At 43.9% G+C, this 15,743-nt stretch overlaps 1 protein-coding gene across 2 annotated transcripts; it reads left to right on the top strand.

Moving 5' to 3' along the window:
* Positions 1 to 11,419: 11,419 nt before the first annotated feature.
* Cdkn2aip (CDKN2A interacting protein) lies at positions 11,420 to 15,033 on the top strand. Of its 2 annotated transcripts, none has more exons than XM_034520788.2 (3): positions 11,420 to 11,670; positions 12,140 to 12,239; positions 12,928 to 15,033. In XM_034520788.2, exons 1-3 carry the CDS (start codon positions 11,420 to 11,422, stop codon positions 12,934 to 12,936), a joined length of 360 nt encoding a protein of 119 aa, XP_034376679.1. In that variant the 3' UTR covers positions 12,937 to 15,033. The 2 variants fall into 2 exon arrangements, with proteins under 2 accessions (XP_034376679.1, XP_034376678.1); XM_034520787.2 differs by having other exon boundaries at positions 12,140 to 12,270.
* Positions 15,034 to 15,743: the final 710 nt, after the last annotated feature.

Here is a 15,743-nt window from a genome sequence, read left to right as displayed (position 1 = left end):
GCCATGGGAACAGAGGATGGTACATTTCTTCCTGATGCTGTTGACACAAAACCCACAGATCTTATTTCATTTTTTTTCTCCCAAGACAGGATTTTTCTGTGTAGCCCTGGCTGTCCCGGAACTCACTTTGTAGACCAGGTTGGCCTCACAATTTACAGAGATTTGTCCACCTCTGCCTCCCAAGTGGTGGGATTGAAGGATTGAAGGTGTGTGCCCCTACCACCAGCTCACAGCTCGTATCTTAAAGGGAATGCGATATGGTTTGTTCTGGAGTCACGTTGAGTGGCCATGGTCTGGGAGCACAGATACAGGTTGGCCCAAATTCCATGTTATAATGTGGAGGAAGTTTCATTAAGTGTCCGGGTTTTATAAAACAAAGGAAGTCATAACAAAGGAAGTTTAGAATGAATAGAGAAAGGGTTAGTCAAAATGACATCTACAGCAAGATGGGGAACGCTTTTCTACAACATCAAGATGCTACGCGATGGCATTCTTTGTAGCATGAAATATTTAAAAATGCACCAGCCCTATCACCGGCATGGCACAGGCCTGTTCTCATCTGGTTGAGACTCTCTGACCCAGAGCTGGAAAATCTCTCCACCCAGCTTGCTAAGTTCCCGCTGGCTGGTCGCTACCACGCCAGCCCCCACACTTCAAATTCCCACAGCCTTTTGGGGGCGTGCTTCTTGCAAACCCATGGTTGCAGAATCCAGTTGTGTCACCGCGTGAAGAAAAACATCACACAAACTTAGTTCAGAATCAACAGGCAACTCAATCTCTGGGTGCAACAACTAGAATCCTAATTTATAAGCCATTCTAAGTTAAATCCTACAGTAGCTGATCCAAACAGACCCACCACCTGAGATAGGGTCTCCACTACCTACATATTCACCTCTATGCTCCCATTCTCTAGCCCCTCTCTTTTCCTCTTCCACCGATCCTTGGTCTGACCCAGAAGTCCCGCCTACTCACCCAGTGATTGGTTTCTTTATTTATTAGAAGGTCACATGAAGTCCGGAGTAGTGAGTCAGTCGTCCTCCTCCTCTTAGGAAAGCTGAATTAGGATCCAAATACAAACAGCACCAGGGCTATCCACCACAATTCTTAGCTTTTGGGTTGTTGGAAGCTAGTGTTCGGCTGAGTTAATAGATTCTGAATATATTACTTATAAGATGTTAGTTAAGGCGCAGGGATGGGTAAGAAGTGGCTGTTCTGGAACTGGGCTAGAACTAGCCCAGGATAACGTAATTACCCTCTGGACTTACAACATTCCAACCTCCTGCAGTTGGGCAGTGCTAACTGGTCAATCATTCTCTGCTTTTCCTCCCGGAAGCTCTCACTCACACAGATAACTCTTCTGTTGTGTCCTTAGTCCCTAGCTTCCAGTCTTGGTTCAGTTCCTAGTTGTTTCGAAATCACCATCTCATGACTAGCCAAATTTCACCAAAGAGCGATAACAGCTAGACGGTAGAAGGCAAGAAACCAGGAGCATTGGCTAGCTTTCTATGACTGTTCTGCCATTAACTAACCATGTGAGCACTCCAAAGTCTGCTCTCTTCATGTTCACAGTAAATGTCTCCAAGGGCCCACTTCGGTCTGACTTTCTGAAGAATCAGGATCAGGTTTATTATCTTATCCATGCTCAACTACATGCCTCCAAATACTAACCCTTCTCTGGTGACTGTGTGCTCTTTCTAGGTTTAAATCTTACACATTCTAGGATAAAGTATAGAATTTCTCAATGGGATTAGGAGAAAACGTACAGTAATATCTCATCTTACTGCTATTAAAAGGAAGGTAGAGATCAATGAGATGAAATTGCATAATACCATACAAAGAAATATAAGAATTGGGGCTGGAGAGACGGGTCAGTGGTTAAGAGCAATGACTTCTCTTTCAAAGGTCTTGAGTTCAATTCCCAGCAACCACATGGTGACTCACAACCATCTGCAATGTGATCTGGCGCCCTCTTCTGGTATGTCTGAAGACAGCTACAGTGTACTCACATAAAATAAATAAATAAATCTTTTTTTTAAAAGAACTATAAGAATTTCTATTTTTTTTTAAGTGTCTTTCTTTAGTTAAAAGGTGGAGCAAAGGAAGTTCTCTTGGCCACAGCACCTCCAGAGCTCTGTCTCATGCCTTTTGAAAATGCCTATGGCCATTCTTTAGAACTTTTGCTGGTAGCTGGGCATAGCTATGTTTGCCTGGAATCCCAGTGCTTGGCCAGTTGAAGCAGAAGGACTACCTGGTTCAAATCTGGGTTACAGAGTGAGAGACACCGCTCCTTCCCAGTAAATAATGAAAAAAGAAAATAAAGAAAACCTATTCCAGTAATCACAGTATAGTCATCTCTGTCTCCTCCAGTGTAAAACTGTTGAATTTATTGAGTGTGTTATTTTTCTTCCGTGATACTGGCCTTTCTCATATTTTATTATTCTTGGGGTAGAAACGTGACTCAGACCTTTATAATTAGAATATTTTATACCAGTAGCCAGAGCATTTATTTAAGGCATGGAGACATAAACCAACGAACTCAACAGATTCCCAACCAAGTCTCAGCAGATTGTCAAAAACTGTCATGAAATGCAAGTTCCCTTCCTCCTGAGATTGCTAAGCCCTAAACAGTGGATACAGTGATTTAAGAGAACCATTTGCCACTCCCTTGAAAAAACTTGATTGATATCCTAGCTGACTCAAAGAAATCGAGGTCACCAGACCCAGAAAAAGACCAGGCTTTCTGATTACACCGAATCCTGGCTCCCACAGTCTGCCTTCTTAACTATGATGGCCAACCAATCTCTTTTGTTTAAACACAAGCCATTTTAAAATCACACACACACACACACACACACACACACACACGCATTTGAGAGGAGGGGAGGGGATGGAAGGAAAAATTGAGGCCAATCTTATATGTTTATACAACTTATGTGTTAGCTTGAAAGGTAAAAATACATGCATATAACTGAAGTCAATAGCTATGCCACCAGAAAAGAAGGTGGTTTGTGCTGATTTCAGAAAGTAACACAGATGAAGTGTCACTTCCTAGTCTCATTTAGCCCTCAAAGCTGCTACAGTGGATTGACATTGGTTACTGCTAAGTCCTGTTTATTTATTTTCGGTTTCCAGAGACAGGGTTTCTCTGTGTGGCTCTGGCTGTCCTGAACTCCATCTGTAGCCCAGGCTGGCCTCAAACTCAGAATCTCCCTGCCTCTGCCTCCGGAGTAGTTAGATTAAAGATGTCTGCCAGGCTTGCTACTTTTGAACCTTAACACCAAAGCAGAGGTCTTAGGATAAACCATGCAGGTGAGCATAGAGTTCTTCTCACTGCCAATTTACCACCAGGGAGTAGATATTTATTATAAAGGTATATTTTTAGATTATCCGTATATCTACAGTGGCATTTCTCCTTTAGAAGTTCTTTACGTAATATAAGCCAAGCATTATTTGTCTAAAATTGAGAGATTATGAAAGTAAAGATGAAACATAATATTTAAATTTATGAAAGGTGTGTTGGACCCAAAGATCCAAAACAGGGGGATGCGCTCCCACAGAAACACTCACAGATGGGGATTTGCTGCAAAAACATGCGGTTTAATGATAGTAACCAGTGCACTGGGGCTCCCTTGCACACAGGCAAGAGGAAACCTGAGACAAAGCTGGGAGCAGTTTTTATAGAGTTCACGAGGGCAACCACAAAGGCTGACCTTCCCAGGTCTGGTCTCTAAGTGACTCAGATTCACACATTATTTTTATGACAATGAATGTCTTCCATTTGCCCAGGTTTACCAAGTTAAGGGCCCAGCTTCCTGACCACCTCCCATCCTGGACCCCTCTCCCGGAATGTGTCTATGTGCTCTAGGCCTTCCCCACCTGCAGGTGGGTTCCCTTCCCAGTGGCCTGAGGAATGTTAATCAGCCTCCCCCTTCCTCCTCTGAATGTTAATCCAGCAGGTGTCCTCTGACTAAGGAGTGTGTCCTGGAACAGTGAATTTTAAATTTGAACTAAGACCTGAAATTCCTACATTTGGTTCCTACAGTGACCAACAAAAGAACAACTTCTGGTATGTTTCTTTGTTTGTTTGTTTGTTTGTTTTTTCTCTTTTCTTTTCTTTTTTAAGTAGAATCTCTAAATAGCTCTTGCTGTTCCAGAATCTGCCTGCCTCTGCCTCCCAAGTGCTGGGATAAAAGGCATGCACCTCCACACCAAGCTCAGATAACTTCTTTTAACTGACAAAAATTAGGAGTAAAAGGAGGTATTGTTAAATATTGTGACTTCATCATCTTGTTCGTCCAAAGATAAAATAAGGCTTTAATTATTATATTTTACTTTTATGTGCATGGGTGCTTTTCCTTCCTGTGTATCACATGTGTGCTTGGACCCCTCAGAGGACAGAAGAGAACTGGACTTATAGTTGTGAGCCCCCATATGGGTGCTGGGGATTGCACTTAGGTCATATGGAATTCTGGGCAGCAAGTGCTCTTAACCACTGAGCCATCCTTCCAGCCTCAAGAGTAAAATAATATCTAAAGTTGAAAAAGAAAGTAGTATAAATAAGAATGACAGAAACTGGCATTAACTCTGGTCTGATGGAGTGGGCCCAGATGTAAAGGAGGTTTCTATTGGTGTATTTCTTTTTCTGGGGGGAGGGGGGCTAGTATGCTCTCTTTTAATCCTTAGCATGTATGGGAGTTCTACCCTACTTATTGTTTGTATATTCTCAAGTACATGACACACAAATGCTATAATTTATTTAAAACTCTTCTTTCTCCTCCTCCTCCATGGCCTCTCTCGAGATCTGTGCCCCTGGATTCTAAGGGCCACCACCCCATCCTTTCTGCCCAGTTATAAACCCCAGCCATTTATTGACTAATCAGGAATTAAATTGAGGAGCAAGGTTTTTATAACAAAGGCTGGCTTATGTGAAAATTCACTCATCTGGACAGCAAACAGATTCTGAGGTTCAGAATTTAGCACTTGTGTACACAGCACCAGACCAACCCCTAACAGATTTCTACTTTCCTTTTATGCTTTTTCATTTTTCTTAAATGGCCATTTTTTCCATGCATGTGCGCTTTACAGTTTATTAAACATTGGCCGAAGCTTAAGCTATGTGTGTCTGAACAACTTCCTTTTCTGCTTTCCAGAATGTCCGTTTCAAGCATTCTCACCTCCAGCAGACCTCCAGTCTCCACTCCATCTCGACTCCTCACCTCCAGATTTAGAAACCCTTTTACTATGGTGTGATCTGGAGCCTGTGGAAGGCTCATGTGCCATAAAGGCTTGGGCTCCCACTGATGGGATTATTGGGAAGTGGTAGAATCTCTTGGGGGTGAAGCCAAGCTAAAGGAAGGTAGGTCATCAGAGAGGGCGTGTCCTCGAAGAAGGTACGGAGACCCAGGCTCTTTCTATCTTTGTTTCTCATCACCCATGAAGCAAGTAGACGTTCTCCACCTGTACTCTCTGCCCGACATTCTGTGCTGTTACCAACAGAAAGTGCTGGAGCCAAGAAAACAGTGACTGAAACCATCAACCTTTCCTCCACCCAACTTGATTTTCACATTCTCTCACAGCAGCAGAAAGTGAGCTGAAATACTTATTTTTTTTTTCCTTTTAAATTAGCGAAACTGGACTGGAGATATACTTAGTAGTATGCTTGCATACTCTGAGTTCCAAAAAGGAAAGGGGAAAGGTGGGGAGGAGGAAGAGGAAGGTGAGGAGGAGGAATGGGAGGAAGAGGAGAGGAGGAATGGGGTTAGGAGAGAGGAGGAAGAGGAGGTAGAGGAGGGGGAGGAGAGGGAGGAGGAAGCAATGGAGTTATGTAAAAACAATCTACCTGCATCACAGATTGATGCCTCCTCTACTTGCGAATAACTTGTTACCTGGTTTTCCTTTAGGATCTTCACAGTCTTCTCTTAGATCTACCAACCAGCACTTGCAAATCACATTCAAGCCATTCCGATCCGTAATTTCAGAAGCTGGCTTGGCTGGTTTGGAACTCTTTGTAGACCAGGCTGACCTTGTACTCAGATATCTGTCTCTGCCTCCTGAGTGCTGAAATCAAAGGCTTGCACTGCCGCACTCGGCTACCCACGAGCTTCAGGTTGTTCCTCTGTCTTCTCTCTCTCTCTCTCTTTTTTTTTTCTCTCTTTTTCAACTAAAACTCCATTTCCTTCTTCTGCTGTCTAGCTAATATACTCTAATATACAATTTCTTGTCTTGTTCTATTAAATGTCCATTATGCCTTCACTCTAACAGAAATTCTTTTGCTCAGCTCACCAATGGATGCCATCTCTAAATGGTGTGGTTTGAATGAGAATGGCGCCCCAAAGGGAGAGGGGCTCATAGGGAGTGGCTGTTTGAAAGGATTAGGATTTGTGGCCTTTTTGAAGTAAGTGTGGCCTTGTTGGAGGAAGTGTATCACTGGAGGTGGGCTTTGGGATTTTAAAAGCACCAGCCAGGCCCAGTATTTCTCTTCCTGCTGATCCAGTTGTAGAAGTCTTTACTCCTCCAGCATCAGGTCTTTGTGCTGCTGTGCTTCCCACCATGACAATAATGGACTAAACCAGCCCCAGTTACATGCTTTCCTTATAAGAGTTGCTGTGGTCATGGTGTCTCTTCATAGCAATAAGACACAAAGGAAGACAATCATCAATACCAATGTTCCTCTAAGTTGACTGCTGCTTCTAACACCAAGCATGCTCTTGCTACAACACATCTTGTGCATATACATGTAACTGTAATAACTGGGGAAAAGAGGCTATCAATTTCAGAATGGGGGATGGCATAGAAAAGGTTGAAAAGAGGGGTCTTGGGAGGAGCTGAGGGGAGGGAATTGAGTGGGGCTGGAGGAAGGGAAGGGAAAAAATGATGTAATATATATTAAATTAAAATGTATCCCAGGCATGGTCACATTTACCTTTAATCCCAGCACTGAGAAGGCAGAGGCAGAAGGATCTCTGAGTTTGAGTCCATTTCGCTCTACACAGTGAGTTCTGGGATGACAGGGTTATGTAGAGAGACTCTGTCTCCAAAAAATTAAATAAATAAAATATATATTAAATAATCCTGGCTTTGACATTCAGGACTCCTTGCCTCATCACTGGGATCTATATGCCTCGTGACCTCATGTATTTTGTGTCAAAAATTCTCCCTCATTGTGAGGTGTCTTTCAAACTAAGCCATGACATTGGCCGGAATATTTGTTCTGTAGTTTATATGTGGGTCTTCATATCCCCGTGGCTCCCTTTAGGTTGTTTTGTGGAATGCCATCTACAGAAAAACTGGCTCAATGCTGGAATTGTTAACAGATTCCTTCAGAGACAGAATCCAACAGCAGTTACAAAGGACCCTCTTCCACTGATAGCAGAAAGCCCAATCTCCTCAAACAAAGAGGACTTCCTCACGAGTGCTTGAACTCAGTTACTAGAGGGAGTGGCCGTGAATATTTCTTCGCAGGTTCCCCGTTAGCTGTAATCAGGTTTCTAGTGGAGATAGGCTTGGGCATCCTAGGCCTGTGTCTGTCCTCTGCTGACAGTGACACTATCTGACCACCAGTCTATTTAGGACAATCTCTGTTCAGGTCAGGACAAATTGAGGGCTCTTCCTTGTTGGCTAGGCTCTTCATGGATCTCAGCAGCCAGGTGTATTATTGAGAATTCCCTCTGCTGACTTGGGCTACTAACCCAGCCGTGAATCACCTTGGATTTTGTAGCCTGTAGTTCACCATTGGGCTGGCACTTCATCATTTAATTAGTTCAATTAGCTATTGGAAAAGTTTCAAGGCTCACTCTAGGCCCTAAGATACTTGCAGGAGAGCACTCACATGTGTATGCACACACACACACACACACACACACACAGTCTCTTGCTTTCTGTATATGTCTGTGCAATGTGTTTTTGTTGGGAGAGAAAAGAAAGTACTGTGATAGGTCATGGCATAGGGACGCTCTTCTGTGCTCATTTCTCCACATTGTGACAGTATGGAGAAAACACATCTTAACAGATACACACTGGCTCAGAGTCAAGGGATACAGTCCATCACAGTGGGGAAAACATGGCAGCAGGCAGCTCTATGGAGACACGATTGTACAGGCAGGACCGCTTAACTCCTAGCAGAACAGGAAGCAGGGAAGCTAACTAGATGCTCAATCAGGCTATACTTCTCAAGGTCCAATGCCCAGTGATTTCCCCCAGGTCTCACCTCCTTTTAAAGGGTCTACAACCTCTCCAAATAGTGTTGTCAGTTAGGGACTAAGTGTTCAGACATATGGGCTGAGGGGGGAACATTTCACACTTAAATCATAACACTATCCTGAGTTTTCTTGTGTCCTGAATGTAATTCTCAACTCTGTGGTTCATGGCCTATACCTTGTATCTTCATATTTAAAAAAAAATTACATTATGGGGGAACTGTAATCAGACTATATTAAATGAGAAACCCATTGTGTAGTGTGCATGTGGATTTGTAGGAGCTTATACAGGTACAATGTGGTCCGTGTGGAGGTCAAAGATGGAACCTGGAGGACTGAGCCAGCTCACTGGTCTAAATTGAACTTTTAAAGAACCTAAAACCAAAATACATACACATTTCCTATCAAGAACCCATATTTGCAAATCAATAGTCATTTTCAGACTATTTTTGCTTTTGTTATAACTGTGAATCCAACTGAGTGGGCCCATGCCTGTATTCTGAGAAGGATCATCAGTTTCAGGCCATTAAAGAGACAGCAAGACTATGTCTTCAAAGAGGAAAAACTTTGCTGTTGAAAGGTTAGTTGTAGCCAGTCATGCTGTCTCACACAGGCCTTTAATCCCAGCACTAGGGCGGCAGAGGCAGGTAGATCTATGTTAGTTGGAGATCAGCCTGGTCTACAGGGCAAGTCCAGGACAGCCAGAGCTCTGGTACACAGAGAAATTCTCACAAATAAACAACAACTTACCAATGTTATCTAGCTAGGAAATCATATTTTCTTCTGAACCCCTTGCCAAATGTTTCTATAGTTTTTAGATTTCAGGACTTAACTATAAAAGAAAGAGGATAGCAAAATTGAAGCTTCAAAAATATTATTTTTGGCCTGTTGTAGTTTCTGGTATGGCAAGGAAGGCAATATTGTTTTCATGAAGAAGCTGGGTTTTTTCGCTTCAGCAAGTATATAAAATTTTTTAAACGGCATTTTTGCTTAGCCGGTGTTATCTAAAATTGTAACTGGCCTTGTAGAAAAAGAAAATTTTTAAAAGTTGGTTTTTGATTTTTCGAGATAGGCTTTCTCTGTGCAGCCCTGGCTGTTCCTATTCACTTTGTTAACAAGGCTGGCCTCAAACTCACAGATCTGCTGGGATTAAAGGCTTGGGGCAACAAGCTGGGCTGAAATGAAGGTATTTTAAAGAGGCTCTTGCTTCTTACTCATCATTAGACCCCTGAGAAATGAGAATTTCCCCCAAAATCTTAGAAGTAAAAGGTTCCAGCTAACGGGGGACTTTGTCTTCCTGAGAAAGATTCTGAGTTCTAACCACTGTTTATTCACTTTGTCCAAGGAGACTCAGGCCCACAATAGTGGGCGGGCCAATGTTTTATGAGTCATATCTTAAATGTTCATATCCTTAGCCTTTTATTTAAACGTGAATGTCATTTCAGGGCTCCAAAGACTCACTTGGGGTGGGTGTCAGTGAGTGAGTCAGTCTCTGTCTCTGTCTCTGTCTCTGTCTCTCTCTCTCTCATCTGTCTCTGTCTCTCCCTCCTTCCCTCTCTCTCTCCCTCTCTTTCTCCTCTCTCAGCTGGGAGTTGGGGGAGGGTTCGAGAAAAGGTTTCTTTGTGTAGTCCTGGAACTAGCTCTGTACATTAGACTAGCCTCAACTCACAGAGATCCCCCTGCCTCTGCTCCAGAGTGCTGGGATTGAAGGCTTTGCACACTACAACCTGCTTTTGTCTCTCTTTGCCAGTGTGGCTTCTTGAAAGTCTTTTCCTGCTTCCTGCTACTAATTTGGCTCTTTTAATTGGCTTATTGACGCTGAACAGTGTTGGGGCACAGGCTCATGGCTGTCAAAGTTTAATAACAAAATGACTTAATTTTTGCGTGATTATTCTGATTTAAGCATTTTCCTAACAGAAACGCAAACAGCGACTGAAGGAAAATTCAATTACGTAATTTATCACCATCTCATATTATTACACTCATGCTTTGTTTTCATTATTAGACATATACTTGGACTTGGAAATGTTAATAAACACGCCAGCAACTTAAAAAAAAAAAAATCCATGGGTTGAAGAGTTGGCTCAGCAGTAAGGCAGGTCTTCAATAATGGTTCAATTCCCAGCACCCACAAGACGCTCAAAATCCAGCGTCACTTCAACTCCAGGAGATCCATTGCCTTCTTGCCTCCAAGGGCATCAGGCACGCACGAGTAGCACAGACACACATAAATTTAAAGAAAAAAAAAAAAGCAAAATTGAGGAAGAGGCCGGGCAGACGAGATAAGCAGATACATTTCCATTTTGGTCCAACCGGCGTTAGTTAACAGCTAAAGCCAGTTAGCACAGGGATGTTTATAGTCTGGAGACCGAAAAACGTTAAGGGAGAGGAAGCGGGTAATGTCTGGGTCGAATAAGGAACCTCAGAATCCGCGGAAACCGAGCCAGACCGTGGGGCGCAAGCGCAAAGGCCTGGTTTCAAAGAGCGCGTGAAGCCGGCCAGAGCCAACCGGAGGAGTCGCTGCTGCTTGTCGTTTAAGTTACACAGATGCTTGATACTTTTATTGTCCCCATCCCACAGGGCATCCCCAGGTCCCCAAACGCCCGGAGGCCTTCCCACCGCACACAGAAGCTCTCGAAGCAGGGAGCAGGCATGGACGCCAAGCTTTTGTTTATTTTGGCCGCGTGCGACAGCGGGCGTCCGAGGGCGGAGACGCGCAGGCGGAGCGGCGACTCGGACGACGCCAGGTCCCCGGAGCTCCGCCCGCTGTCCCCGGCCCCCGGGGCGGAAACAGAGCGCGGCGTCACAAAGCGCCGGCGGAACGCTGAGGCTGCCGCACTGGCTCCGCGCGCCCGCTCAGGGCGGGAGGCTCGCCCGTCCCTCAGTCGCCGCGGCCCCGCCTCAGCCGGGCGCGCCCTCCGACCGAGGTGGGCGCAACCGCTGAGTCGCGGGCGGCTGGGCGCTGCAAAGCATCCTGGGAGAACGCGCTCGCGCCGGAAGGTCGCCCGAGTGCGCGCGCGCGGCGGCGAGGTTATAAAAGGGAGCGAGGCCGCGGCAGGCGGAAGTGGGCGGTTCGTCGGCGCCTTGTTCTGTTGTTTGCTGTTTGGGCTTCTGGAGGGGCGTTCTCGGGAGGGCCGCCGGTGCAGGCCGCGCTGACAGGGCCGCTCGCCGCTTCGCTCTAGGCTCTGTGCGCTCGCGCTCTCCCCGTCCCGCAGGTTCCCAACATGGCGCAGGAGGTGTCCGAGTACCTGAGCCAAAACCCGCGGGTAGCCGCCTGGGTGGAGACGCTTCGCTGCGAGGGCGAGACGGACAAACACTGGCGCCACCGCCGGGAGTTTCTGCTTCGCAATGCCGGGGACCTGGTCCCCGCGACCGAGGAGACTGCGGACGCGGAGAGCGGAACCCGCGGCCGGCAGCTCCAGCAGCTCGTCTCCTACTCCATGGCCTGGGCAAACCATGTCTTCCTAGGGTGCCGGTGAGTGAGGGAGCGTCGCTCTCCAGCCTTCCGGGCTTGCTCCGCGCCCCCTGCCGCTGGGCGAGGAGAGCTCGCGGGGACCAGCGTCGCTGGGGAGGGCGGCTTGGGAAGCGCGGGAATCGGTGGCACTGTCGGTCCTCCGAGGGCCAGAAGGGCGTCGGTGGCAGCCCCGACCTCACTGATGGCGGGTGTCCGGGTGGTGTGCGCCCTGCAGATGGAGTTGTCGGCGCTTAGCTGACGGTCCTCGGCCCGGGAGACCCTGGGTTTAAAGGTTCCTTGGCACAGACCCGCCTCCCGGGCCCTGGAGCATTTGTCTGTGGCATCTCAGGAAACAAAAGTTGGCCCGCGGTTCGTACCCTTTGATCGCGACCAGGAAATGCAGTCTCCGCGGACCTGCATTTCTGCCGGTACTTTCAACGGGGGGAAAAAAAAAACCACTTCTTGAGAGCGACTTTTGCTTCTTTTTCAGGTACCCTCAAAAAGTTATGGATAAAATTCTTAGTATGGCTGAAGGCATCAAAGTGACAGATGCTCCAATCCATACCACACGAGACGAACTGGTTGCCAAGGTGAAGAAAAGAGGGATATCGAGTAGCAATGGTTAGCAGATCATAGATGTGAACATACATAGGAGTTTAGAAAATAAGCTTGATAAAATTAGGAATTACTGTCATTACTAATTTCTTTTAACAATCCAGAATGTGTATGCTGTATTAATCTGGTTGAAATGTTAAAGCTAAACTGTGTGTGTGTGTGTGTGTGTCTGTGTGTCTGTGTGTCTGTGTGTCTGTCTCTGTCTCTGTCTCTCTCCCCATCCGTGTGTGTCCCTGTCCATGTGTGTCCGTGTCTGTTTTTGTTTGTTTTAGGTGCCGAATTTGATAGCTTAACTGTTTTAGATGTTCAAATCTAATGTCTGATGCTGTTAACTTAATATTAGAAATTAATATTAATTGATACTGTTTTAACATATTAATGAAGTTGTTTCATACTTTAAAAGAAACTACTGCTTTTGATGATTTTGTGTGTGTGTGTGTGTGCTTTTGTTTGTTTGGTTTTGTTTTGGCAGGATTTCTCTGTATAGCCCAGCCTATCCTGAAACTTGCTCTGTAGACCAGGCTGGCCTCAAACTCAGGGGTCATGCCTGCCTCTGCCTCCTGAGTGCTGAGTCCCGCTCTCTGTGCTTTTTAAATAAATGTTTTGTTGATCGACATGTCTGTAGGACTCCTAGTAAAATACCTGTGTTTTTCTTCTTTCTAGAAGGGGTAGAAGAGCCATCCAAAAAACGAGCCATAGAAGGAAAAAACAATTCTTCAGTTGAGCGAGATCATGGGAAAAAATCTGCCAAAACAGATCGTTCAGCAGCTCAGCAAGAAAACAGTTCGGCGTCCAGGGGGTCGTCCACCAAATCAGAGAGTAGTGGGACCTCGGTTCGGAGCAGCTCCAGTGTCTCCCGTCAGAATAGTTCCACAAGTGATGGAGATAGATCTGTTTGCAGCCAAAGCAGCAGCAATCCCTCTCAGGTAACAACAGCAGGGTCTGGAAAAGCTTCTGACTCAGAAGCTCCAGATAAACATGGTTCAGCATCATTTGTTTCTTCACTGTTGAAATCCAGTATGAATAGTCATATGACCCAATCCACTGATTCCAGACAGCAAAGTGGATCACCTAAAAAGAGTGCGTTGGAAGGTTCTACAGTCTCAGCTTCTCAGAGCAGCTCAGAGATTGAGGTGCCCTTGTTGGGTTCCTCTGGAGGCTCAGAAGTAGAATTGCCATTACTGTCTTGTAAGTCTAGTTCAGAGACAGCTTCGAGTGGGTTAACACCCAAAACTAGTTCAGAGGCAAACATTTCATCATCAGTTTCTAAAAACAGTTCATCAGGAACCTCTTTACTAACTCCCAAGAGCAGTTCAACAAATACATCACTGCTGACATCCAAAAGCACTTCTCAGGTAGCTGCATCATTGTTAGCTTCCAAAAGCAGCTCCCAGAGCAGTGGATCTGTGGCTTCCAAAAGCACTTCCTTAGGAAGCATGTCTCAGCTAGCTTCTAAGAGTAGTTCTCAGAGTAGCACTTCACAGTTGCCTTCTAAAAGTACCTCTCAGTCCAGTGAGAGTTCTGTCAAATTCACTTGTCGAAAGTTAACCAATGAAGATATAAAACAGAAGCAACCTTTCTTCAATAGACTGTATAAAACAGTGGCATGGAAGTTAGTAGCAGTTGGTGGCTTTAGCCCAAATGTGAATCATGGAGAGCTACTGAATGCAGCTATTGAGGCTCTGAAAGCAACACTGGATGTGTTTTTTGTCCCATTGAAAGAACTGGCAGATCTGCCTCAAAATAAGAGCTCTCAAGAAAGTATTGTTTGTGAATTGAGGTGTAAGTCAGTGTATTTGGGCACTGGCTGTGGAAAAAGCAAAGAAAATGCAAAAGCAGTTGCATCGAGAGAAGCACTTAAGTTATTTCTCAAGAAGAAGGTGGTAGTAAAGATATGTAAAAGGAAGTACAGAGGTAATGAGATAGAAGATCTAGTACTCCTTGACGAAGAATCAAGACCCATAAACTTACCTCCTGCACTGAAACATCCTCAAGAATTACTGTAATTTCTCCAAGTTATCACTGCATCCAGTATCTGGTATTTGAAGAGAAAAACTGGCTTTTATATAAAACACTGGCTTTCACAGATTTTATATTGCTTTTTTCCAGTTTTGCAGAAAATTTAAATTGTTAGTTCTCTTCACTAAAGTAGAGCTGTAAATAATTTATGAATGACAGTGCATATTAAAGGGTATACATTGACAGCATACCAGTGTGCTGTTTTATTTGCTGAGGAAAATACTGTCTTCTATTTTTAATGATATATTAGGTACGATGTGTAGTTCTGTAGAACCTTAAATTTTTTGTATTACTACCAATTTGGTAGAAATGTATTAAGTTGTCTACCATGCTTTTTTTTTTTTCCCTAACTTGATTAAATCACATAAAAGAAAGGGGACCACAGTATTTGAATGTGTGAAAATATACAACTTAAGGTTTTAAGAATGTTGCTCCTAGTGTTGAACATTGCTTAAAGAATAAGAGTAGTTGCCTCAAACTATTTTCATGAGAAGCTGTAAACTTTTTTTTTTTAGATCTAAAGCAGTCTAAAGTACTTATTGTTATTTTATTCTGAAGTTGTTTAAAATTCACCATGATTTGACCACTGCGGATTCTTAAGCAGGTTAATTTATGTTTTGAGGTAAAATGCAATTTACACTTTCTTAAAACATAATGTTGGTTTCTATATTAAGCATATTTTGTGACTACTATGAATAAACTGAATTGTTTAGATATTAAATGCTTTAAGCTATTTTACCTTTTCAAGAAGTTGTGTTTTTTTTTCTCCCACCCTGAAGTCATAAGTCTTGTAAGTTGTCTCCTCACTACTATTCAAAGTAAACTACAACCATGTAGTTTTCATAGTATAATACACATATTTTTATAAATAGGGAAGTTAAAGTTTATATCTAGAACCAGGTGGTTTTTGTACTTTCAGATTTCAGAAGAATGTGGAGAAGACTAGAGAGCCCTGGTCAGTTCTTTAATGATTGTGTATTCATGTTAGTAATGAAGTAGAATCTTATTTTTGTGTCTTAGGTGATTCTATTAATCTAATATGGTTTATTTTTAAAGTCTGGTCTAAGGTGTATGACTTCTGGCCTTCTGGCTTTCTAGGAGCTGCACACTGAACAGTAACGGATAGTATACAGAAAAAAGACCTCATACTCAACTAGTTGTATTGGTATTGGTATTGGAAAGTTGAGCATAAGCACAGTTTCAGTGTGTAAAAATTATTTTGTAGTTTAGGAATAATAAAGATGCTTAGTTTCCTGAGCTTGAACTGAAATAACCAGGGATGTTTGTATTTTGCTAGATAACATTTTTAAATTATTTGGTTTTTTGAGAATGGCTTATTGGATACCAGAGCAAAATCTATATTCTGTAAATGGGCTACCTTTATATATTGTGGAAAGCAATAACATAAGTGAATTGTAAAGTACACCTTCAAGTTCCTTCTGTTGTATATTTTGTAAACT

Source organism: Arvicanthis niloticus, chromosome 16, assembly GCF_011762505.2.
Source record: "Arvicanthis niloticus isolate mArvNil1 chromosome 16, mArvNil1.pat.X, whole genome shotgun sequence".
In the NCBI taxonomy this organism is placed as follows: domain Eukaryota; kingdom Metazoa; phylum Chordata; class Mammalia; order Rodentia; family Muridae; genus Arvicanthis; species Arvicanthis niloticus.
Note: the sequence above shows the minus strand (reverse complement) of the source record. Positions and strands in the feature narration are given on the sequence as shown.

Bases quoted from the DNA above. Each gene is read 5' to 3' on its own strand.
- Cdkn2aip (XM_034520787.2), top strand. From the start codon at position 11,420: ATGGCGCAGGAGGTGTCCGAGTACCTGAGCCAAAACCCGCGGGTAGCC. The intron at 11,671-12,139 runs GTGAGTGAGGGA...CTTCTTTTTCAG, and splicing joins CATGTCTTCCTAGGGTGCCG to GTACCCTCAAAAAGTTATGG. The intron at 12,271-12,927 runs GTTAGCAGATCA...TCTTCTTTCTAG, and splicing joins AGGGATATCGAGTAGCAATG to AAGGGGTAGAAGAGCCATCC.